The 26,020-nt window shown below is 32.5% G+C and overlaps 1 protein-coding gene across 4 annotated transcripts in view; it reads left to right on the forward strand.

The window, feature by feature from the left end:
• LOC143055966 (G-protein coupled receptor dmsr-1-like) overlaps positions 1 to 26,020 on the forward strand; it is a 122,872-nt gene that overhangs the window by 42,495 nt on the left and 54,357 nt on the right. The window contains exon 1 of one of the 4 annotated variants that reach the window (XM_076229038.1): positions 21,022 to 21,095. The exons of the other annotated variants lie outside the window; for them this stretch is intronic. Within the exon in view, the coding sequence (XP_076085153.1) occupies positions 21,073 to 21,095 (23 nt within the window). The 5' untranslated portion in view covers positions 21,022 to 21,072. Of the gene's footprint in view, positions 1 to 21,021; positions 21,096 to 26,020 lie in introns of those variants that run through there. 4 annotated transcript variants of the gene reach the window in all.

Genomic DNA, 26,020 nt, shown 5'->3' on the forward strand with positions numbered 1-26,020 from the left:
TTTTGCCTGTAAAGTAAAACTTATCTATCTCAAAACATTATTGAAGATTGTATTTGCATCCGCTTTATTAGCGCTCTGTTTGGTAGTTGTTGCCTTAAAAAGTTGGTACTCGTACCACAGGCAAAAAACAATTTGCCTTATGTATCCTTTTGTCAATATATAATTGGATACTATGGTTCATGTACACATTCCTCGAATCTTCTGATTCAATCTAGTTATGATAATAATTAAAGCTTACATCAAATACAATGTAAATAAATGTAATAATAAAATTGAGAATGGAACTGGGGAATGTGCCAAAGAGACAACAAACCGACCATAGAGCAGACAACAGCAGAAGGTCTTCAATGCAACGAGAAATTCCCGCACCCAGAGGCGTCCTTCAGCTGGCCCCTAAACAAATATATACTAGTTCAGTGATAAAGCCATACTAAACTCCAAATTGTACACAAGAAACTAAAAGTTAAAATAATACAAGACTAACAAAGGCCAGAGGCTCCTGACTTGGGACAGGCGCAAAAATGCGGCGAGGTTAAACATGTTTGTGAGATCTCAATCCTCCCCCCTATACCTCTAGCCAATGCAGAAAAGTAAAATATGTTTTATTTTGGTAAGCCTTATTTACAAAGAAACTTAGACAATATGCCCTGCATCAGAACCGTTAATGTTACAATACTAAAACATCATCATTTCAATGCTTTGACATTCGATATATGGATATAAATACACCGTCTCTTCCTTCTATGAGGCATTTCAATGACCTTATTTCAAGATTTTTTACCCAGGAGATTGAACCCCCCCCCCCCTTTCCCCCCCAAAAAAAACAACAAAAACACAATCACAAACAAAACGAAACATTTTCTATAGACAAATAGTCTAGAAGTTAGTTTAAAATGCCCTGACTCATATGCTTCTAAACTTTAGCACTTTATTCCTATTCCTAAATTCAAACAATATTCTAATAGACTTGTCTTTAATTTTCAATATCGTAAAAATTAAAACAGTTAATAGAGGCCTATATATTGTCTTCCAAATAAAGGTGTGAACATTTGCATACCAACAATTTACATTAGTATACAGTGTGTGCTTTCATTTTTAAACTAGAACACACCCGCGAAATCGCGGGCATATACAGCTTGTGAACTGTTGTAGGATGAATTTTTGTAAAAGATATTATGTATGGAGAATTTCATAAAAGGTACCAAAAGCCCTCTCCCTTTTTCCAAAGTCAGATATTTGTTTCCTTTCTGTTAAATTCAACTATTTTCGTGTTTCTGGCCTCAGACCACAATTATTCTCCTTTGCTACAATGCTTCGTTTGGTAAAAGTTAAATCAAATTACTATTTAATTAAAAATTTGCACAGTTTCAAACATGTAATAAATGTAACTGCTTATATATAGACCATTATGAGTCTAACACAATATGCTTCTAGGACAATCCATCAGTGCTTTTTCTTTTAAGAGCCTTATTAACATGCCATTGGTAGGATATGAATCATGTATAAATGATTAAGACCGACTAAGGCTAATTTGAGGGGTGGTCGGAGGGGTCCTGATCCCAAAATCCCGGGCTTATAACCATGAAATCCCGAGATGCAGAATTTAAACAAATTCATATCCCGAAATCGAAAAATATATTCCCTGATCCCGTAAGGATCAATCCCCAAATCCCGAGCTTAAAAACACCCGATCCCGACGCCCCGAAAAAGGTCCTCCTCCCTCTAATCTCTACCTTACTTTTGTTTTTGCCAAATCACTATTTTCCCTTTCAACAATAAATTTTTTTGCGCCATTTATGGGCATTATGTTTTCTAGTCTGTGCATCCGTGTGTTCAGTCGTCCGTCCGTCCGTCTGTCCCGCATTAGGTTAAAGTTTTTGGTCGAAATAGTTTTAGATGAAGTTGAGCATGTTTTACTTATTTTAATATATATGCAAGTGGTATGACCCCTTAAATAGTAAACATTTCAAAGAAAACAGTAGACAGAATCAGGGACTTTCTATACTAACATAGAAAGTCCCTGACAGAATACAGAGAGTCTCTATATATTAAAGTAGTATAATCGTAGTTTACATGTAGATAAACGCGAAAAATAATTGTCCTCTCTAAGGAGGTAGAATAGTTGTGATTCTTGCGATCTAAACTCTATGGTATGGAGAACGCTCTAAATGGCTTATTTATTTTTCATTTTTGTTATCTATCATACGATTGGTTGTACTTGCGTCACATGTTTTACTTATTTTGATATCTATAATACTAAAATTACGAGGTCCAATTTTTCAGCCGTCATCACGTAAAAACAATGAATCAAAGAATTCAACTTTATACATAGCTTATATAGGACAGTGGTGTAGATTAAAAATTACACCACTCCAGACCCTTTTGTTTTCCACATAATTAATATTGCCAATAATTAACAAGTTCCGGGTCGAATCCGATACCGATACCAATAGTATATTCACCTGTTACCTATTACCTTATCTGTACGTTCCGCATCTGACAGGCACACCACCAAACGGTGTATTTAGGATTTTGCTATATACACGGGTCATAATCACAGGGTTGACACTACTAAATTCATTCATTGTCAAAATATTCCCTATTGTAGTATTTTAATCAGTAAGAATTTCTAAGATAACAATACGAATGACCTGTTGTTTTCCAAATAATTAATATTACCTACCAATCATTCAAAATTTCCAGTTCGACGGGTTCAAACAGAAAGATTTGAAAACAGAGAAAACTGTGTATCTTATAATCGGCATGACTTTATCAGATGACAATACCAATACTAAAATAAGGCTTAATTCAGTCACGGACCCGCGATATCACGGGTGTTTTCTAGTATATATATATATATATATATATATGCAACTGGTATGACCCCTTAAATAGTAAACATTTCGAAGAAAACAGTAGACAGAATACAGAGAGTATCTATATATTAAAGTAGTATAATCGTGGTTTACATGTAGATAAAAGCGAAAAATAATTGTCCTCCATAAGGAGGTATGATAGTTGTGGTTCTTGCGATCTAAACACCATTATATGGAGAACTCTCTGATTGGCTTATTAATTTTTCATTTTTGTTATCTATCATACGATTGGTTGTAGGTGGCACGGTAGTATTTCCTGGCCCATAAGGGATAATGATAGCCTTTTTAGAATTTTCACCACTTTCTAACACTGCAAAAAATTCTACATTCACAGTTAACTGAAGTACTTTCATTTTACTATTCAGAAATGAATTTGAATATGTATCATGACCGTTTACTTTTTTTGCTATTTTTAAAAACCTAAGGCCACTAGTACTTTTAGGTCTTTTATGGTGCAGTGAATACAAAATTCTCAAAAATTCTCAAAAATTCATTTTCATCTGTATGTAAAATTATTTCATATTTTTCTACACCTGATTCATCCCTCAGTTTGGGAAAGTATGTTCAGTTGATACTGTATTTTTTGTCCAATCACACTGTTTAGATACATTAACCTAAGTAGGGTACACAAAAGAGCAACCTAAATTCTGGAATGCAAATACTACCGTGCCACCTGTAGGATATATATGCACGTTTCAAACCGGAAATCATATCTATGACGAAAAGTCAGTCTGATGACGGAATCATATCCGGACTTCTTTTTTGTCGTTTTTCTCCCAAAATAACTCAATCTGAATAATCATAAGAATGGATGACAAATGCGACTATGCATGTTACCTATAGGACACAGAGGCATGATGATTGATTTATTGTGGAAGGGAGAGAAGCGACACACAAAATGATGTCTTCTCGTTTAATAGTATAGATGAAAATGATTTAAGTAATATTCACAAACTCAAATTTCAAATCAAAATTAAATGCATTAATTATCCTTGTATCCGTTTTGTTCTTCGTCGCAAGGGACAAAAAGTCATGCTCAAATGCCAGACATCCGTCTAAAACTCTTTTAATATAGAATTTTGCATTTATTTAAACAAATTATCGACTAAGTTCGACAACCAGTTTTAAAAAAGTGTTTTTATAGGAGTTAAAAGGGGTGCTATTATGCTTACAACATAATTATACCTTTTCTGAACAGAATCACAGCTATTCCCAAGAATTTAAGATTTAAAACTTCTTCTTTTGTATTAATTGGGTAATATTTTACTCATGGTATGTACATTTTAATTTTAATGTAGGGAACTTTGAAACGCCTTTCATTTTTTTTTTCTTCAGCAAGAACCATAGTTATTGTTTACTCCATATAGCTCATTCTGTCAAACTCATTCTGTCAAACTCATTCTTTCTTCTTAATTAAATATGTATTGGTCTTTTACAAGAAAAGTCAATTTCAATAGAACGTTAAGCACAGACTTAATTGATTTTGTTGTTCTTCAACGGCAGTACCAGACCAAAATCTGACGCTTTTTACAGCTATCAACCTGCAGTATAACAAGTACACGTTTTAATGGTTATATAATAGAGAAATCCCCTCCTCAATTGGTGATAAAATAACGTAAAATTCAGTTCTAGACTACAGTGGTATAATATACTTAGTTCTTGTTAGTCATATCTCTTGGTATTATGATTTACAAGAGGGTCCGAGACCACAATTGTCGACGAATATAGTCCCTAGTGTTGACAGTAGGCAGAGGCGGATTTAGGGGGGGCAGGGGGCCCGGCCCCCCCCCCTTTTTGGGAAAAAATTTGGTTGCTTATATAGGGAATCACTGAAGCGTGACTGGAGCGGGCCCCCTCTTAGGTCAGTCAGTGGGCCCCCACTTATGAAAATTTCTGGATCCGCCACTGGTGGGTTACTTGCCAATCATTTTTATACCCCTTTTAAACTTATTTCTCCATGTTTAATGCCTCAAATTGCAATTAGGGGGGTGAAATTACACTGTAAAAAAATTTGGGTTCAGAATTTTAAAGGAAAGTAGTGATTTGGTCTAGCTGAAAAAGGTTAATAATTAGCACTTCGGAAGCTGTCAAAAGATTTCAAGACACCCTAAAAATAGAATTGTCCATATTTTGAGTTAGAGCCGATGAAGTTTTCTATAATTTTGATAGAATTTGTCCCAAAAGTAGTAAAACACACTGTAAAAAAAATCATTGAGAAAGCGCAGGTGGGATTTTTTTATTTTCATTTATGTTCTAAAAGAAATGCACTACGAAATAATTGTGGTGTCGGACCTAAGGATAAATGTCATAAAGATAATTTTGATGTCTTTACATCTATATTATGAAATGACAAGCCGATTGATTAATTGTTTGATGTATACGGTTAAGGTGGTACCTAACACTTTCACTACAATCAATTTGGCTCGTTTAATTTTCATAAAATTTTGACAAAGTATTTACTTTGACCCTTTGACAAAAATATAAAAATTTCAAAAAATTTGAACCAACCAATTTATCAGAAAAATTACACTGGTTATATAGCAGTTTCACAAACACTAATTTTGATCATCTAAAAGCTTAATATTCTCTTAACAACGCAACGTAATTAAAACGTTCAACTGATTTTACAGAGTTATCTCCCTGGAGTGTTAGGTACCACCTTAAATCAATTAGAAAATGGGAGTGAGTCTTCCCTTTCTGTTAATACATTAAACCGCCTGTCATCAGCTGACAGTCTCCTTTGGGATCTTTTTGGTAAAAAGGCGGCATACTATACAAATCAAGGGTTTCAAAGTTCGCCCCTTCCCCTGGGTGTTAACTTTTAACTTAAAAGAATAACTATTATTTAACCTTATACCCTCTTTCATATGATTTTTTTCAGTAGAAGAACTATGACATGATTGCAATGAGAAATGATACTTGGCCACGGGTATAAAATATATATGTTAAATTAACAGTCAGGTGTACCAGGTACATTTGATGTCATGGCAGGGGACATCGTATTTTCTGCAAATGCGATTTTGCGATAATTACATGTAAACTATTGTACACTTAATTCTAAATGCGCCAACTTTTATTGTGAACTTATTATTATCAAGTTATTTAATACGTATCGTCATTTTAACATAATCATTAGGTTTTTCTTTTGTTCGCTTGTGATGTTTTTTTTTTTTTGAAGAAAAAAAAAAAAAAAATCTGTAAAAGTGCAGATTAAATTAATCGGAAGGTGAACTGGATCTACTCCAGGGACTTTACTTAGAATTAAAACTCCTAGTAAAACAAATCTCTTAATGATAAAGAACATGATAATCTGGCGGAAGTATTTAGAGAATTCCAAATCCTTACAAATTACCATGTTTTTTGTGTATTCTTTATAAGAAGTCAAAAAAGATAAAAGTACATCGTAATCAGCAAGGTTTGAATGGGTTTACACTTTAAATTTTTGGGGCCCTTTATAGCTTGCTGTTCGGTGCGAGCCAAGGCTCAAGGATAAAGACCGTACATTGACCTTTAATGGTGTACTTTTATAAATTGTGACTTGGATGGAAAGCTGTCTCATTGGAACTCATACCACGTCTTTTTATATCTATCTACAAACTATTCACAATGTACTAGGATACATTTGTATGTCAAGAGTGAATTACAAGTATACAAATAAGAAGATGTGGTATGATTGCCAATGAGACAACTACCAAAAAGATCAAATAAAGTGGATGAAAGCAATAATAAGCAATCGTAAGGCCTTCAACAATGAGAAAACAAAATACCGTAAGGTCGGCTGTAAAAGACCCCGACATGAGAATATGAAACAATTCAATTTAAAAAAACTAACGGCCGAATTTATAACAAAACAGTGTACGAAAAAAAAGGAAAAAGGATAAACATGATCAAACGACATTTGTCCTAGCCAAATATGATTTGAAGTACATAGATAAATAACAAAATAACCTCCTCATCTTGAGACAATATTTGTAAGACCCGTCTGGGGACAGACTTATAGATACAACCTATTGACACCATATCTTAAAGACATGTCTTGACCCATCCTGAACCATAAGGTTCATCTGCTATGTAGATATTAACCAAATTAAGGATCGAATTGATTAGATGGATTAGGTTCTTGCTAAACGTCCAGTGGCAAATTTTTCTTACATGTTCATGACGAAACAAATGAACAATAATAATACAATAAGTAGTTAATGTGTCCTTTATAGATACCGTTCGGAGGGTTAATTTGTACTGTCACTTGAAAATTATTACTGAAAATTAGGATATATTTTTCACAGCCGAACGGACGCTCTACTTTGAAAATTGTTTTACTGAGGAAGACTAAAGTGACCATGTGTCTAACTTTTCCGTAGTCACCCTAGGGGGTTTATTATTATTACTATGACTGATGTATCCAACTTTTCCGTAGTCACCCTAGGGGATTTATTATTATTACTATGACTGATGTATCCAACTTTTCCGTAGTCACCCTAGGGAGTTTATTATTATTACTATGACTGATGTGTCTAACTTTTCCGTAGTCACCCTAGGGATTTATTATTATAACTATGACTGATGTGTCTAACTTTTCCGTAGTCACCCTAGGGGTTTATTATTATTACTATGACTGATGTGTCTAACTTTTCCGTAGTCACCCTAGGGGATTTATTATTATTACTATGACTGATGTATCCAACTTTTCCGTAGTCACCCTAGGGAGTTTATTATTATTACTATGACTGATGTGTCTAACTTTTCCGTAGTCACCCTAGGGATTTATTATTATAACTATGACTGATGTGTCTAACTTTTCCGTAGTCACCCTAGGGGTTTATTATTATTTCTATGACTGATGTGTCTAACTTTTCCGTAGTCACCCTAGGGGTTTATTATTATAACTATGACTGATGTGTCTAACTTTTCCGTAGTCACCCTAGGGGTTTATTATTATTACTATGACTGATGTGTCTAACTTTTCCGTAGTCACCCTAGGGGGTTTATTATTATTTCTATGACTGATGTGTCTAACTTTTCCGTAGTCACCCTAGGGGTTTATTATTATTACTATGACTGATGTGTCTAACTTTTCCGTAGTCACCCTAGGGGATTTATTATTATTACTATGACTGATGTATCCAACTTTTCCCTAGTCACCCTAGGGAGTTTATTATTATTACTATGACTGATGTGTCTAACTTTTCCGTAGTCACCCTAGGGGTTTATTATTATAACTATGACTGATGTGTCTAACTTTTCCGTAGTCACCCTAGGGGTTTATTATTATAACTATGACTGATGTGTCTAACTTTTCCGTAGTCACCCTAGGGGATTTATTATTATTTCTATGACTGATGTGTCTAACTTTTCCGTAGTCACCCTAGGGGGTTTATTATTATTACTATGACTGATGTATCCAACTTTTCCCTAGTCACCCTAGGGGGTTTATCAATATTACTATGACTGAAAATAAAAATCTATCAATAATGAAGAAGATGGAAATGTATCGGAAGTATTTACATAAATCGAAATCATTACAAATAACAATTTGTTTTCTTTAATTCCATTGCCCGAACATGTTCCGTCAAATTTGACATTTAACGTGGGGATTTATATATTATTTGATTCAATATGTTTCTCTCTGAATGTAATGCCTGTTAAAGAGAGATAGAAAAAATGACAGAACTACATGTACATGTATTTTCACTTTAAGACGCGGCTTTGTATTTATCCTGAACATATAAGCGGATGATCTCTAAACATGGAGAATAAGAAGTCTGAATGTGGTCAACATATTTGTACAACCAAGTCATTTGGATTTTTCAAATCGCATGCAGATGACCTCAGTCAGATTAAAAAAGTTCCACAAAAACAAGCATGCATGTAATATAACGCGAATGTACCTAGTGACCTACAGTGAATAAGAAAAGACATATTTTCCTTCCATGTAATAAATGAATTTTATTCTTACAAAAAAAACCTACGCAACACAATTATCTCCCTTTTATGTCTAATACGAGTAGGTGATATAACTTTGTCTATACAATTGATTGTGGAGAGAATTACGTTACACTTTCCCAGCTATGATTGACATCTTCATTTAGAGATTAGATTTTGTAATCTTAAGTCAGACCTAAATCAATCGGAAAACGTGTTTAATTATCAATTGCATACACAATTTATCTAGTTTTTGTACTCGACTGAGACTCTAAACAGTTAACTTGTCAATTTGTGCTTCGATGTAAGGGAGGCTAAGGTAAGGTGAATACAAAAGATGGATATACAGTCATTGCATGGTGTATTATTCTACTGGAGGAAAACTGTTACTACAAGTTTGCATTTATGCACTAATATAGGTAACATAAAAGAAAAATTAAAATGTACACCAGGCAACTACATTTTTTGTACTATAATACTTAAATTTAAATTAATGTAAGTTATGTCTGTGAGCTTGCATAATATAAACTATTCCGAGAACAAAGCTATAGTATAGTATGAAAAAGCATTTATAAAGTACATGTTTGAACAGAAAGACTTTAATACAAATGTCATTAGAAAGCGTGTAGATATGTTCATTAGACTTTATAGAATGAATAATAAAAGACGGATCTTTAATCAGTGCATGTTATATGCTATTGAAGTAAAAATCTAACAAGAATGTTGCATTATTGCACTGTAGCTAACTTACATAAAAATGTGAAGGAAATAATCTACACAAGATCACAGGAGATATTGTACTGTTCACGTGTTGATAGCCTCGGTTGAGATCAAAATTTTACGACAAAAGACACGATTTCAGATTTCAAATTGTGCACGTTCCATGAATAATTAACAACACTCCAATTTAATCTTCTTATTTCTAATTATGTGTAGGAAACAGCTATTTTTTTCGGTAACCACAATCCGTACAACAAAATTAATATAAAAGTTGTTTCAATCCTAAATACTACCCAAACAAGTATGACAGATTGAGAATTCTCCATTCCAGATGAAAACATGTCTTGATAAAAATTTAAAATATCAAATTTGAGAAAGTTAGTGTGATTTTGAAGTTAGTTTTAGTTAAATTATTAAAAACTGACTTTTTAAAACGTTACTTTAACTGTATCAAAGAAAAATATCATTTGTTTAAAGGAATAGTATCGATTAAAAACGTTATAACCTTCCATGTATTACTTTATTTCTACGTTTATAAATACGAATACTATGGCGTTGGCGTCTTGTAAATTTAGCTTTTTGACATACAAAGATTTACAATGCGGTAGACCAAATACCAGGAAAATTGCTTTTGAGAATAGGATTTTAATTAATCTAAAGTGACTGTTGTAACCTCCATATTAAAAAGGCATTTGTAACAATTTCCGCCACTTCCCGTACGACGGCTATGAAGAATGTAGATCAATTTATCTTTATACCAACACAGATTTAATTTAACGTTTTGTGGAAAAGGTTATTTACAGTGATCGATTCTTCATTTAAATTGAAATTTCGTTCTTTAAGTTATAATATCTCATTTCAAAAATTGCAATATGAAAATAACTAAACCAATTGCAAATTTCTTTTTATATTAGATTTCCAAAATTGTTTTCGGGTGCATGTGCATGTTTAAGCTTTGATCAGTTCTTCAGTTAGCCTTTAAAAAAATTGTACAGGTCATATATTATGTTTTGAAAGATAATAGTCTCGCAGGCTTATATTCCATATTTCTCATCTAGAAATCAGTATTTGTATATATCTCTTGTTTTATATTGAGCAATTATTGATACATAAATAGTAGAGCATATTTCATAAAATACAAATGATAGGCGTTTGTAAGAAGAAAATTCTGAGTTAAAAACACCAGATCTTGCGGCTCAGTCTTGCGGTTACAAACCTTTAACCATAGTAAATACATGTATATGCTTCCAAGAAATATAATACGGTAACAACCCACCTACCATCAGACAGAACTGATGAACTAAGAGTTTTTTTTTCAAGTCGATTTGAAGTCTTGTTATGGAAATGCTTAATCAGATTTGATTTTAGGTCATAAAAGACAGATATCAAAATATAAACTGTAATCTACGATTTTGTAGTACATTTCAAAAGAAGAATGATTAACTTTGACGTCATATGATTGCATTGATCGAATTTTTCGTTCTTCTGTTGGTATATATTGATAGACGCGGACATTTTTCCCCTCTAGCTATATTCATGACATTTAATAATTAAGATTATATAAAAAACCAGATGGTCACTCTGTCATTCAGAAAAATGCTGATGGTTTTTCATTTTGAATTTTATACTTCACTATGATTGGAAATTAAAACATTCAGGTAATAAAACAAATCACAAAAACTCTCGTTGAAATCTCGTTCTGGAATTATTTCTTAAATATGTGATACAAGTGGAAAATATTAATGAATTTAAAAAATGTTATAATCAAATTTAACTCTGAAAAAAAACTGGGTATTTCCTATCAGTAGTTTTGGAGTAATCAATTTTTCAAATTTAATTACCAATCATGCAAGTCAGTCTATTTCGCCAAAATTTTGAGAAAATGGGTGAGGGATACAAAAATTGATTTTACCAGAAACATGTACATCCCACATCCCTTTTTTCTTTTCAAATTTTTTAGATTCATTAATAACAAAGAAGTTGAAAAAATATGCATTTTGTACTTAAAACAGAGAAAATCACAATTTTAAAAAATTGAGAACATTGTAAATTTGACACAAAAAAGCATCAAAATATGATAAAACTTTCTTATATCAACGCCTACCTATATTTTTTTTTTGAATTCAAATTTATTCAGATTGGGCCACTTTATCTTTACTGAAAGTATAACAAAAAGTTTAATTGCGGAACTGTGATTTTTTTCACATAATAGCCCAAAAATAGGTTAAAATTGACGAAAAATGGGAAAATCATCAAAATTGGGAACTTTCAAACGGCCGTAGCAAAAAAAAAAAAAAAAAAAAGAAGTGCACCACCATGTGATTTTTTTCTTCACCAATTATTTTTTCCAGTCATATAAACCCAAAAATCAGGTTTAGAAAAAAAGTTTAATTCTAGAAATTTTTGGCTCCTCAGAGGTGTATATCCTTTTAAAACAGAATAATACGGAAATATTTCTTTACATTTTTAGTGAGTTAAATGCATATTTTTAGACAACGTCTAGTAGAAGAAACAAATTTAAAAGCCATTTCATTTTACAAGTATTTTGTTATTTTAAATCTATCTTAAAGAAGTATAAGAGGTACGAATTGACAGGCCCTTTCTTCGAGAACTCAAAGTGATTCATTGTAGATATATGTCACACAGATATATATCGGGTTTACTTGTTCTCCTTTAATACGCAAGAATTATTTCCCACTGAAAGATATGGAAACATATACATACATTATTCCCTTTTCAGTAAAACAAGTAATATATGCCCTCTTACATGTCTTGTTAATGCTTGGTTTGTTTCTATATTTTACAATGGATCTGTCGTGCACTTTACGACAGTATAACATTTTGCTCAAATGTAATGATGTATCATCATTAACTTTCTCAAAAATCGTTACTTTTGCAGTTATAGTGACGAATGACCTATTGTGATGCATTTTACTCTCTTAAATGATGCTCGATACCAAAATATTTGAAAATCAAAAATTTATTCTAAAATTGAAATAAAATTGAAATGTTGATAATGAAAAACTAAAATGTACAGTTAAAAGAAAAGCCTAGCAAGGAATTGTTGGTTGTTTATTGCAAGATATTTCATTGTCATTAATCAGGACACGAAAAAACGTAAACTTGAATGTGTAAAACATTATATGCCAATATTCAATTATTTGAAAGATATATACATTTAGGTAAAACATTTTGTTAGTCTTTTGTTGTGTGCAAGATGTGTATACCAAGTCCATTCTCTTTCTTTTCAATTAAACACGGAAAAATATACGTCTCATTTTCCAACCCGCTGTGTTTTCTTTTTGTATAATCACGTACATGTACATTCTAAAGTACAGTTTTATTCTTGTACTTGTTCAACCACGTGACTAACCTCATTGTGGCGCGACAAATCTAGAAAAAGTCTGCTTGACTCAAGTCTTTTTATAGCTGTTTTGCATAAAACTAAATAGAAAACAAATCCACTGATGTCTGGCACAGTATTTGGCGGGATAACGCACGGGATAACAGGACTTAGATTATGTAAAGTTCCACCAATGACGTGACTGTTAGTAAGCCTCGTTATACGGTCCGCCTCTTTGATATCAAGTTTCAGCTTAATTCTTTTAACACTAGATAAATGATAAATGAGGACTAATTATTTTGTAATATAACATTCTGAAGTCCTGAACATGTCCCCAGATTAATGAAAATCTTAGTGTCGGATCCCTGACGTTTTTCATTGATTAATCGCATGCTCAATTTCATTCTAATTTGCATAATATTACGCTCAATCACTAAAGATGTGAATAAACCTCCTGAAATAGATATTTGTTAGGTTATAAATGGCAGGGATATATTTGTGTTGGTTATTGGTTTGTTAACTATGTATAGGCTTGCATGCCACAATCTTAGATCAAAATAACTTTACTTAAAATGCTATTTGCCTAACAATTATATGGTGTCAATTTCATTGCTTTGGAAATAGGTTACTATTGCTTCTAAATTGATCTTTGTTTTACCATTAAAAATCTCACGTTAACTAACTGTATTGGAAAAGACGGGAGAAAATCGAATGAACACGTACATGTTTGTTGTTGCTTATTCTCTTACTATTATGTCTGCTATGGTCTAAAAATGACATCGTGCATGACTTCAATCTTTTTTTGACTCTTACTTGTAATGGAATAGAATTGGAATCTAAAAGACGAACGTATGTTTATTCATACACCTACTTCTGTTTAGAGCAGTTCACTTACAGGTAAGCTCTTATACAGTACCACGTGAAACAAGTATGATATCGTTACACAACAGCAACTTATAAATGTAGTATTTTCTAAATTCATAGCTGCGTACCCTTATCTTAACCTTATATATAGTGCGCGTGGATAGTTGTCTATTAGTGAATCACAAATTTTGCCGATTATTAATCTTTTTCTTCTTTATTTGTTTCATTTTTTTAATGTATTACTGAACTTTTGGTCTATACTATTTCTGTTATCTATATTCTTCTGAATCAATAATTTTCTCAACACACGTGTCTTTTGGACTGTAGCTACATGTACATATATATATATATATATATATATATATAGTGGATAGTTGTCGAATTGCTAAATCGCATTAAAGTCGATTATTAAACTTTTGTTTAATTTTTAAATTCATTACTGCACTTTTGATCTATAATATTTCTGTTATCTCTGTTTTTATAACGTTATCCTTATTCATGTCATTGTATCTCTGTTGGATAGTTGTAACATTTTGTTCTATTTACTGCAATGGAAATAAATCGATATGATTATGCAACATTAATTTTGTCTAACTTTCAATGTTTTGCTTCGTTGATTATTTATAGATCGAATAAACTTTGTAATTCGTTTAACTAAGATATCTTAAAAACGCTGACGGGTAGGTTATTTATATGAAAGAAAAGTCATTGATAAAAATGTGCTGGAAAATAGTATGAAAAAGCTCTCACAAATACATAAAATGACATGCAATATGCCCTCCTACAAGAAAGCACTCTCTGACAAGAAAAATACTCTTTTACAAGCAAGCAGTGAATTCTCTATCAAGCAAAATATCCTCTTATAAGAAATTACTCTCTGACCAGCAAAATACCCTCAAACGGGAAAAAGTACTCTCTAAAAGGCAAAATACTCTCGTACGAAAAAAAACTCTCAACCAGGCAAAAAACCTTCTTACCGGTAAAGTATTCTCTAACAAACAAAATACTTCTGACGGGAAAAGTTCTCTCTGACTTGCAAAATACCCTTTTGCGGTGGAAGGTACTCTCTGACTTGCAAAATACCCTCTTTCGTGGAAAGAACTCTTCTACTCTTCCTGGGAAAAATACTCGCTGACAGTCAAAATACCCTCTTACGGGGAAAATACTCTCTGACAGACAAAATACCCTCTTACGGGGAAAATACTCTCTGACAGGCAAAATACCCTTTTACGGGGAAAATACTCTCTGACAGGCAAAATACCCGCCAAAATACCCTTTTACGGGGAAAATACTCTCTGACAGGCAAAATACCCTCAAACGGGAAAAAGTACTCTCTAAAAGGCAAAATACTCTCGTACGAAAAAAAAACTCTCAACCAGGCAAAAAACCTTCTTACTGGTAAAGTATTCTCTAACAAACAAAATACTTCTGACGGGAAAAGTTCTCTCTGACTTGCAAAATACCCTTTTGCGGTGGAAGGTACTCTCTGACTTGCAAAATACCCTCTTTCGTGGAAAGAACTCTTCTACTCCTCCTGGGAAAAATACTCGCTGACAGTCAAAATACCCTCTTACGGGGAAAATACTTTCTGACAGTCAAAATACCCTCTTACAGGGAAAATACTCTCTGACAGGCAAAATACCCTCTTACGTGGAAAATACTCTCTGACAGGCAAAATACCCTCTTACGGGGAAAATACTCTCTGACAGACAAAATACCCTCTTACGGGGGAAATACTCTCTGACAGGCAAAATACCCTTTTACGGGGAAAATACTCTCTGACAGGCAAAATACCCTTTTACGGGGAAAATACTCTCTGACAGGCAAAATACCCTCTTACGGGGAAAATACCCTCTGACAGGCAAAATACCCTCTTATGGGGAAAATACTCTCTGAGAGGCAGAATACCTTAGTATGGTAAAAGTACTCTCTGTAAAGCAAAATACCCTCTTACTGGAAAAATATTCTCTGACAGGCAAAATACCATCTTACGGGGAAAATACTCTCTGACAGGCACACTATCCTCTTAAGGAGAAGTACTCTCTAACAAGTACAATATCCTCTTAAAGGGAATGTACTCTCTGACAGGCACAACACCCTTCATACGGGACAAGTATTCTCAAACAGTCAAAGTACGCTCTGACGCGAAAATTACTCTCTGAAAGACTAACATCCTCATACGGGAAAAGTACTCTCGGACAGGCAAGAAACCTATAGCAGTTAATGTACTCAATGAAAGGCACACTACTGTCCAACAGGCAAACTACCTTATTACGGCAAAAATACTGGCGGACAGGCAAAACACTCTCTTACAGGATACGTACTCTTCGACATGAAAGTACTTTGGAGCATGCAAAATGCTCCCTGACAACCCTGACAGGAAAAATGCTTTTTGACAGCAAAACTACTTTCTGACAGACAAACTACCCCCTTACAGATAAAAACGTTCCAAATCTTGGTTTATTATTTTGTTAGAAAACATAAATAAATAACCGAGATTGAGAAAGCAATTAAAAAATGAGATTTAAATTTCAATGTTTGTACTTAACACTTTATTTTCAACAATGTCAATTTTCGGAATTTGAAAAATGGAACATCTTGAGTATGTTTAAATATAATTTTATTATAAAATTACAGCATCTGTTCCGTCCAAATTGCGGAGGTTTATTACGACACTTAAAGTAGTGCAATCCTATTTGATCAAATGATTTAATACAAAATACGGAGATTACCAATTCTGTATAATAAGATGGTAAGTGTAAAAGTGCTATTGCGTTTCTCAGTCCAGTTAAGGCAATCAACGCTTTAATGAACACAATGCAACGTCTTAGTTGTAAACTCTGACTCAAAATGAACTTCAATTCTTCGACTTTAATTTTAGTTCATTTATGATGTTAGGTTTAGTATGAATATAAAAAAGAAGATATGGTATGATTGCCAATGAGACAACTGTCGACAAGAGACCAAAATGACACAGACATTAACAACTGTAGGTCACCGTACGGCCTTTAACAATGAGCAATGAGCAAAGCCCATATCGCATAGTCAGCTATAAAATGCCCCGATAAGACAATGTAAAACAATTCAAACGAGAAAACTAACGGCCTTAGTTATATAAAAAATGAACGAAAAACAAATATGTAGCACATAAACAAGCGACAACCACTGAATTACAGGTTCCAGACTTAGGACAGGCACATACATAAATAATGTGGCGGGGTTAAACATGTTAGCGGGATCCCAACCCTCCGCCTAACCTGGGACAGTGGTATAACAGTACAACATAAGAACAAGCTATAAAAATCAGTAGAAAAAGGCTTAACTCATCAGATTGACAAAAATACAAGTGGATGTGGAAGTCCATTTTCACTGAACTAGTACACGTTTTTATCTAGTGGCCATCTGAGGGCCAACTCCGGGTCATTCTCGCAGCATTGAAGACACATTGGTGACTTTCTATTGTTGTCTGCTCTTTGGTCGGGTTGTTGTCTCTTTTCGGCATATTCCCGATTTCATGCATTCCCAGTTTTATTCCAAATAATATAATTTGTACGTTTTGGTTCTTTATTAACTTATTTTTTTTTAATGGTAATTTCATAAATCTTCTTTACGGATTTTAATCCGACTTAAACGCAGATTGATATATCAACTTAAAACTTACACGTATGATGTAAAGGACCCCTGAAACTATGTTATTGACAATCCAAAATAAAAAGGTCATTTGAAAAATGAAATCAAGTACTCCTTTTTCAATTCTTTTGGCGTGAAGAAGCATTGACAAACTCACAATTCGAATATCTTTCATTAATGTGCATATTTTCAATGCTATTACAATGAAATCTAATATCTGAAAACATATATTTATTCAGCCTAATCATTACGTAACGAACTAATCCAGTTGAAATACATATTAAGGATTTAAGAACAAACACATTTGCTTTTACAAATCTGTCTCCTAATGCATACATGTAAATGATACACTTATTGAACAATACATAAAGATAAATACTGGCATGCTCTGTAATGAATCAAGGCCATTTGTATCACTATACAAATCTTTGAATAAATATATCAAGATAAAAAATACAATATAGAACAAACAGGTAAACATGAATTTGTATGTAAATAGTTAGAAAATACTTGGGTTCTTATTGGAAGATGAAACAGTAGCAACAAGGGTTAAAACGTTTGCTTTTGATAATATATTTCTGCACCAAGCTAGATAAATGACTATTTTGTATCGTTGATCCAAAAAGCAAACTTGCTGTTTCAATTGTATGTCCAGCTTTTTTAGATACTTGATATTGGTCTTAGTATGCGTTACAATTTAGAAGCTTGTTGTATCATTATAGAAACTAATTGTTTGAATTTTATCTTTAACATTCATTTCAAATATGTATTTGTCTTGAAACGAATAAATAGAGTTGGGTCCAGGAATTGATTTAACGTGATATAAAGATTTATTTGAGTTACCTCCCTTATCTATGTATATTACACAGTGCTTCGTGGATGTATTTGTCTTTTACGAATACACTGAATTGTGACCAGGAATTGATTAAACGTGATATAAAGATTTATTTGAGTTACCTCCCTTATATAGGTATATAACACAGATCTCAGATCGGTACATCAATTATCTGTAAATCTGTTATGTCAGTTTTCATTTCTTCAAAAGATATTCAGCTACTGTGGGTTTTTTTCTTTACAAAACCTTTGGTTTCACAAACAAGAAGAAATTGTCACTGATTGTAATTTCAGATACAGTTTGTTATAACTAATTAGAATAACTGTCTTGAGATATTAAAGATAATTCTAGTTGAATGATAAAATGTTCATAACACGGAACGTTCAGTGAAAATAATTTGACATTTGAAAACCATTACAATCAACAGCGTCTTAAATTATTTCAGAGATATGATGAACTATATTGAGTAACTATGCACGTTCTTCTTGGCGCTTTATTAACTGACATGGATTAATCTCTAGTATTATTTTTCCAATTTTAACAGACGAGAAAATGATTGCTTCACAAACTGAAGAAATAAAAAAAGTATGATATCTGTAATTATCAACCCTTTGTGTTCAATATTAGTTGATAAGATAAAGTTCTTGCACGTAAGCCAAAGAAGAGCACAAGACAATGAAAACTGTGTTAAACGATTTTTGTTGTTTTTAACTTTATACGTTATGCGTACTACTGTTATACCAAACATATGAGAACAACAACAAAACAAGAGGGGGTTACATGTTTTTATAACTTGAAGAATAAAATATTCTAATCAAGTAGATTATTTGCCATGACTTAATCTTAGTCAAAACCAATTAAGGTGGTACCTAATACTACAGGGAGATAACTCTGTAAAATAAGATAAACGTTTGAATTACGTTTTGTTCTTCAGGGAATATTAAGCTTCTCAATGATCACAATTAATGTTTGTCAAACTGCTATATAACCAGTGTAATTTTTCTGATAAATTGGTTGGTTCATTTTTTTTTTTTGAAATTTTTATGTTATTGTCAAATGGTCAAAGTACATACTTTGTCAAAGTTTTATAAAATTAAACGAACCAAATTAATTTTAGTGAAGGTGTTAGTTACCACCTTAAAAATATACTTTTGCTATTGTCTCAATTTTTAAATCTTGGATAAGTTCAAGTGTTTATTTGCATCACTAAAGTTCAGATATTTTTTAAGAGGCTGTTGTTTTTATAGATTAAAAAACCTTGCTGCAATCTTAATTGAAACCCCATTTTCCAAACTGGGCAGGCCAACCTTGTTTTAACTGATAAAAACTGACCAGAAGAGGGAATCTTTTACATATGTTTTAATATACTAGTATTTGATATACTGTGGTGTTTGTCTTTGATGGAATATATTCGTTGTTGTTCTGCGGTTTGCATGTTGTGTCAACAGAGCGTTTCGCTGTGATGAATGTTCTTGCTTGTGGTTGTGCTGTGTTTCTGTATCTTTGTGTTGTCATTTAGCGATATTTTTTTAAAACATTGTCATAAAGCAGTAGGTTTGTCTAGCCATTAAAACAGGTCCAACCTACAATGTTTTTTTTTTCAAATGTTCAGTACAAAGTCAGGAATATAGCAGTTGTTATCAAATAGTTCGTTTCTATGTATGTTTGCGTTTATTTTTGTTGCATTTTAATTTTCCGTTGTTCCTTTGTTTTTTTCTTATAGTTGATGTGTTTCGCATCGTTGTAAACATAACGGAATTTGATGCCACTTTCAAAGAATTGAGAGGTTTAGCGCTATAAAACCAGGATACGTCAATCATTTTCTAGATTTGAAAATGCATGTACCAAGTGAGGAATGTGAAAGCTGTTGTCCATTCGTTTGATCTGTTTTACCATTTGATTTTGCTTTTCATTAGGGACTTCACGATTTGAATTTTCCTCGGACTTCAGTATTTTTGTGATTTTACTTTCCCTCGGTTTACATTGTAACCCAGATTTGGTTTCTCTCAATCAATTTATGACTTTTGAACACGAGTATACTAAGTGACACATTTTTACATAAGAAATTGTCTGTACCAAGTCAAGAATATGACAGTTTTTATCCGTTCGTTTGATGATTTTGAGCTTTTGATTAGGTCATATGATGAGGAACTTTTCCGAAATTTCCTCGGAGTTCAGTATTTTTGTGATTTTTACTTTATACATGTACTAATCTTGCCTTTATTTACCAAGAACCTTGTAAATATTGTATCTTTATATAACTCCGTAAATTGTCTTAAAGTTATATTAATTTCATTCTTTGGGCTCTTCTTGTTTTATATTGACAATCATTTCACATCTCCTTATTTCAACTCTTTAAGAGAAATCATTAGAAGACGATTTTTTTTATTTCGTACTTCCATATTGCGTACCGTCTTCTGGTTAGATAATTTCATTCTTATGTTATTTGAAAAATGCACGAAAGACACGGTTCCTTAATCAATATGTCATATTTGACATCAGATTTATATTTCTAGTATTTGCAGCTGAAAGGTATAAATTTTCCTGTTTTTGAGTTTGTTCTTTTCTCGGAAGTCATTGGCTTCTTCGAACAATCCTGCACAAATTAGTTCTACTAATGATGAGTTGTTGACATATTCTATCCTTAATTAGTTGTCTTTTTTTTTTTTGTAATTTAACAACAGAAGCTGTAAAAGATCCTTATTTGATTATTGTCTGTTGGTCAGATTGTTCTAGCTTGTTTATAAATGGACATTTCATGGTTTTGAGACTTATAGGCAGGTGTGTTTTCTAATGGTGTCCAATTACTGTAATAGATGCATCGGTTGGAACAGGTGCGACTAACTACCAATCATTTATTTAAATAACGTACTAATGGTCAGATGATATGTTATAACGATAAAAGGTATGTTGTTTTATATTTTCAAAAGTATTTTGACAAAGAATTGAGCAATATTTTTTATAAGTTGGAAATTGCATGGATCCCAGAAAGACCTGCATTTTATATGCACTAGAAGAAAAATCTGTTAACCTTGATTGATTTACTAAGCATATATTAAAAGTTGAAAATAAAGGATACTTTCTGTACCGCTTTGTCAGGAGTATAACATAATCACAATCTTGTGAAGTGTTTTGTTTTTCTCTCATCTGATGTTTATATTTGTAATATTTTTATCTCTCATCCACCCTCCCCCCGTTCATGCCATTATGGTTTAATAGTTGATGGATTTTGATTTTGACATTATAAAATATCTTAAAGATATTGCCTGCCGATTTAATATTTCAATACGAGTTGTGCCCCTTAGAAATAACTCATGTGAAGCAATTCTTAATGAAAGGTGTTAATGTTTACACCTGTCCTACGTCAGGAATCTGATGTACAGTAGTTGTCGTTTGTTTATGTAATTTATACGTGTTTCTCGTTGTTTCTCGTTTTTTATATAGATTAGACCGTTGTTTTTTCTGTTTGAATGGTTTTACACTAGTGATTTTGGGGCCCTTTATAGCTTATTTTTCGGTGCGAGCCAAAGCTCCATGTTGAAGGCCGTACATTGAACTATAATGGTTTACTATTATAAATTGTTATTTGGATGGACAATTGTCTCATTGGAACTCACACCACATCTTCCTATATCTAGTAAGGTCAACTAGAAGTTCCGATTAAAATGTAAATCAGGGTCTGTTGAAAATATAAGAAATGTATAAAATTACCAAACGTTTGATCATTGGACTCAACGTGCTGATACTATTAAACTATTGTTCTTAATTAACATTTATTAGTATTGAACATCTTCTAAATATTTAAGCGGTAGTGTATTACATAAATGATGCGAGTAAAATGTACTTTTCCGTGATAGGTTCTTTTGTGAGTAAAATGTACTTTTCTGTGATAGGTTGTTTTGTGAGTAAAATGTAGTTTTCAGTGGTAGGATGTTTTACGGTGTAGCTTGTGTGATAGAAGCAGACATATATCTTTAAACTACAAAAGCACACATAAATGATATATATAGATATAGATATTTGTTAGGGGCCAGCTAAAGGACGTAAAGCGGGAGTGTCTCGCTGTATTGAAGACCTATTGGTGACCATTCGTTGTTGTCTGTTCTATGGTCAAGTTGTTGTCTCTTAGACACATTCCTCATTTCCATTTTCAATTTTATATGATACGTTAATGCTGAGTTCATTTTAGTAAACTAGGTCTGCAACATAATCATTTCAAATCTTTGAATCAGATTGAATAAAAAAATAGGTTTCAGATATTTATTTAGTATATTCTACGCATACCTGATTGAAATGCATTAGGCTTTACTTTGAAGGAACCATTATTAAATCTAAAACTATTGACATTTATATAGTTCCAGATTTGCATGTGATTTTTATTTTGTGAGATAGAAAGCAAATGTCAATAATTCTTGGAAATAAATTGTGTAAGTAAACAAGATATCACAACAGTACATCCGTACTTTATTATCTGGTAAACAAACAAGATTTTGGTTGATATTTCGTTCTGGAAAACTGTTTAGTATCTGGGCATTTGAATAATGACAGACTTCTTTTAAATTTAACAAACTGGTGTTGAACATGTATTTTCAAATGTTAGCTTAGGGACTTATCATTATTTATCTGGGAGGGGGGATGGTCAAAATACAGGGGGGGCAAGTTTTTTCCTGTATGTGGAATAGGGAGGTTCAAATTTTATTGTAAATTCAAATTGGGGGATCAATATTTTTTGCACAAAGAAATAAATAGTTTGAACATCCCTAATCATTGTATCGTTTTTATTTATTTCAAGATCCCTTTGAGTTAATTTATAACTCTCATTCCCTCAAAATCTGTATTTTTAGGATTACAATTCAAAATTTTGAATTAGAAAAAAAAAAGAGTCAGAAAAAGCTTTGCTGCCTACCTCTTAAAATTCATGGAAGAGCCATATTTCAAGGCAATGTTCCCTGGGATATTGTTTTTGGACTCAATCCACTGAGAATATTTAATGTTTGCCTCATGATATCTATGATATAACAAATATTTTGCATGTTACAATTTTGACATGTTTAATAGAGGGGGGGGGGGGGGGTCACATTTTTTTAAATGTTTTTGTAGGTGGGATCAAATAAAAATAGTGAAATATTATGGGGGGATCAAGAAAATTTTATATGTTTGAATTCAAAATGACCAGCCCCCCCCCCTCCCTCCCAGGTAAATAATGATAAGTCCCTTAGGTTGAAGATAACGGTAACACTTTCGATAGATTAATATTAATGCATTCAGGGATAACTTCGGTTTGTATTTTTATTACTGATACTACAATTGAAGGAAACTTATTATTGTCTCCAGTGCTAACATTGCATCAACGAATGTCTCTGACAGACCTTGTAAATCATATCACATCTCCTTATCTTTGTAGTAAGGAATAGCTCATGTACTACGCTTTTATAAATATAAAGATACACCTCTCATAAATTCAGTCATAGAATACCTCTTCTAATCTATTTCCATTGGTTATACTTAAACGTAAACTATGTGTTCAAAGTAAATGTTATCATGAGTATATAGATAGCATAATGTTCATCTCATTTTATTTGCTAAAATGTCGTTTATTTTCACAGAATTTTCATCAATCAGTCTACTCGTTAATTAGGTTCCTTCTGTCCGATTTAAGTCAGAGCTATTTATCACAACAAATGTAGCTAGAAACGGCAATATTTAAAGTAAGTCGAAGAAATGAATAGGTAACGAACCAATAGTAACAAATAATCATTAGGTGTAAATAGATAGCAGTTTTTTCTTCTATTAACTTGTTTGTCTAGAAATAATTGTCTTATCGTACACAGCAGGTGCTTGAAACAAACAGCTTTCATTTCAATGTGTCAGTGCTTTCTCACCTCAATCAGCAATTTCGAACGATAGCAGATACAAAAATGGCAAAAAAATAAAACAAACGAAAGCCAAAAGACGAAAAATGAACATTTAATAAACAATACGACAGAGAAAACTTTAGATGTAGTAACACCAACTCCATCATAAGAACTGCGAGTGAACTTTGGGCTCGGGGTGTTGACAACATTACACTTGACATCATTTGTTTGTTACTAGTACGTAAATGTTTTCTATTTATATAGTTTTATGTTTTACTCAGCATTTCCTGCGCATATCAGACATAAACGACTGCTTTTATATATGCTTTAAATGTTGATTATATATACACACGGCATCTCTTTCCTGAATTTGAAATTCTTTTTTGTGATTCGTCGTCACAAGTATTCCATTGATAATTGTCCTAAAAAAATACAAGCATAGCAAATTATATAAGTTATTTACTGAAGGCATGTGTATGGTAACAAATTGGCAATAGTTATTAGTTAATGTCTATTTTATATGGTTCCTTAGTAACACATTAAAACCGTTTAAACTGGCCGTTATTTGTTAATAAATGACTGTTGCTTTTTCATTTTATACTTTATTTGCGACAAAACGGTATTTAATTTGAGCAAGCTGTTGGGTAAATTACAATTATTCTGACATCAATGTTGTTTATGTCTTTGTAGAATATAAATGGTCGATTCTCATTGTACTAGGTTCTTTGAAACTAATGTTTTACTCTGTTTTAATTTCTTTATATAATGCATATCATGGTTTTTAACACATTAATCAACTCTTTTGCACCTTTGCATCGTTGTCAATACAATGGATTTTTTTATTCGACTTTAATACAAGTAAGAGGTTTAGCGCTATAAAACCAGGTTCTATCCACCATTTTCAACATAAGAAAATACCTGTACCAATTCAGTAAAGGAGGGACGAAAGATATCAAAGGGACAGTCAAACTCATAAATCTAAAACAAACTGACAACGCCATGGCTAAAAATGAAAAAGACAATAATATCAGTCATATGACAGTTGTTGTACGTTTGTTTGATGTGTTTTAACTTTTGATTTTGCCATTTGATTAGGAATTTTGCGTTTAGAATTTTCCTCGGAGTTCAGTATTTTTGTGCCTTTTCATTGCTGTTCACAATTCTCTTAAAAGAGGGACGAAAGATACCAAAGGGACAGTCAAACTCATAAATCTAAAACAAACTGACAACGCCATGGCTAAAAATGAAAAAGACAAACAAACAACAGCACACACGACACAACATAGAAAACTAAAGAATAAACAACACGAACCCCACCAAAAAAAACTAGGGGTGATCTCAGGTGCTCAGGAAGGGTAAGCAGATCCTGCTCCACATGTGGCACCCGTCGTGTTGCTTATGTGATAACAAATCCGGTAAATAGTCTAATTCGGTAGGTCACATCTGCAACTTCAATTAAGCATCCCTGCATATTATGGAGATGCTTCTAACTTCTTTTATCAAGTTTCCTTTTGTATATATTTATTTTGCTTACTTATTTTGTTTTTAAATTTTTATATCATATTCTTTTAACTTTATACTAGTACATTTTTGCTTTAATCTGAAATATTTCAACAAATTGTATTCAATTGTTAATGCTTTTAACTTTGAATACAGTTTGTATATACAGGAACAGGAATCGCTATAGGTTTATATCTTAAAAATCGAATGAATATGAAATCAGAAAAATGAACTGTGTTGTCATTGGTTTCATTTTACAATTCAATCATATCGAAATTTCGAATTGCATACAAAAGCGAGTAATCACCTTAAGTAAGTGTGTTGTTATTTGTTAATGTGCCTGCTTTCAATATGCATTTGAAATAATTATTCATCAAAGTATTTGGTATCATTTTCATTTCGAGAAAACTATAATTAATTATCAAAGGTACCTCACGCACGATTCGTCTACATAAGACTCATCAGCGGCGCTCAG

This window comes from Mytilus galloprovincialis, chromosome 13 (assembly GCF_965363235.1).
Source record: "Mytilus galloprovincialis chromosome 13, xbMytGall1.hap1.1, whole genome shotgun sequence".
Classification (NCBI taxonomy): Eukaryota; Metazoa; Mollusca; class Bivalvia; order Mytilida; family Mytilidae; genus Mytilus; species Mytilus galloprovincialis.